This window comes from Frankliniella occidentalis, unplaced genomic scaffold (genome assembly GCF_000697945.3).
Source record: "Frankliniella occidentalis isolate FOCC.00 unplaced genomic scaffold, Focc_3.1 Scaffold13, whole genome shotgun sequence".
Classification (NCBI taxonomy): domain Eukaryota; kingdom Metazoa; phylum Arthropoda; class Insecta; order Thysanoptera; family Thripidae; genus Frankliniella; species Frankliniella occidentalis.
In genome coordinates, this window is record NW_026267143.1 from 2,795,555 (window position 1) to 2,796,315 (window position 761).

Consider the following 761-nt stretch of genomic DNA (forward strand, 5'->3'; position numbering starts at 1 on the left):
AAACTAATGACAGGCAAAAAACAAAATCACTTAAAAAGTAGAATGAAAATCGGGAATTTACACTTGGCGGGGTTCCCTTGTAAGTCCCTTTGTGAGCCTGTGGGGGCTCCGGCAAGGCGATTTAGTGCAAAGGGTCGCCTCAGGGTACCTCACATTGCAGCTGACATGTCGCTCCTGCAGTTGACAGGACCCGCGTGAGGTTGAGCGGTGGCACGGACGACGACATCGCAAACTACACCAACGCGTCTTACGTCGCTGTGAGTAACACGAAAAAGAAGTACTTTGTTTGGTAGGCTAAATTTGATAGTTGGAATCGAAAATCCGGTACTTACTCTCAAGCAGGAGTTGGTTTCAGGGACCAGTAACTTACCACTTTGCCGTTACGTTACAAAATACATAGTGTACCGATCAGTTTCATTCTCTTATCGTTACGGTACAAATAACGGTAACGGAACGGGTCAATCATCGGTTCGGTTACAATTTGTAACAGTTCGGACCGGTTCAAAAAAAAAATCCTTTCATGGAACGAACTTTACACAAACTTTGAGATGTAACGTTCCGAATCGTACCGACACGAAATGGTTAAAGCCACTCTGTTACAATTTGTAACGTTGTAACGTTACAGGTCTGAAACTGTCCCCGAAAAGACATAAGTAACGTTACGAATAACACAACAATAACGGCCTCAAAAGTTAAGTTACAAAACTTTTTCCCCCGACGCATGTGCCACCGCTACGCCATACCGCGGGCGTCTTGGGCCT

General features: G+C 45.2%; 1 protein-coding gene across 1 annotated transcript in view; it reads left to right on the top strand.

Annotated features, from left to right (window-relative positions):
- Positions 1–761, top strand: part of LOC113215836 (receptor-type tyrosine-protein phosphatase alpha-like) — a 21,089-nt gene that overhangs the window by 6,820 nt on the left and 13,508 nt on the right. Inside the window, exon 2 of the mRNA XM_052263680.1 lies at positions 181–257. Within this exon, the coding sequence (XP_052119640.1) occupies positions 181–257 (77 nt within the window). The remainder of the gene's footprint in view (positions 1–180; positions 258–761) is intronic.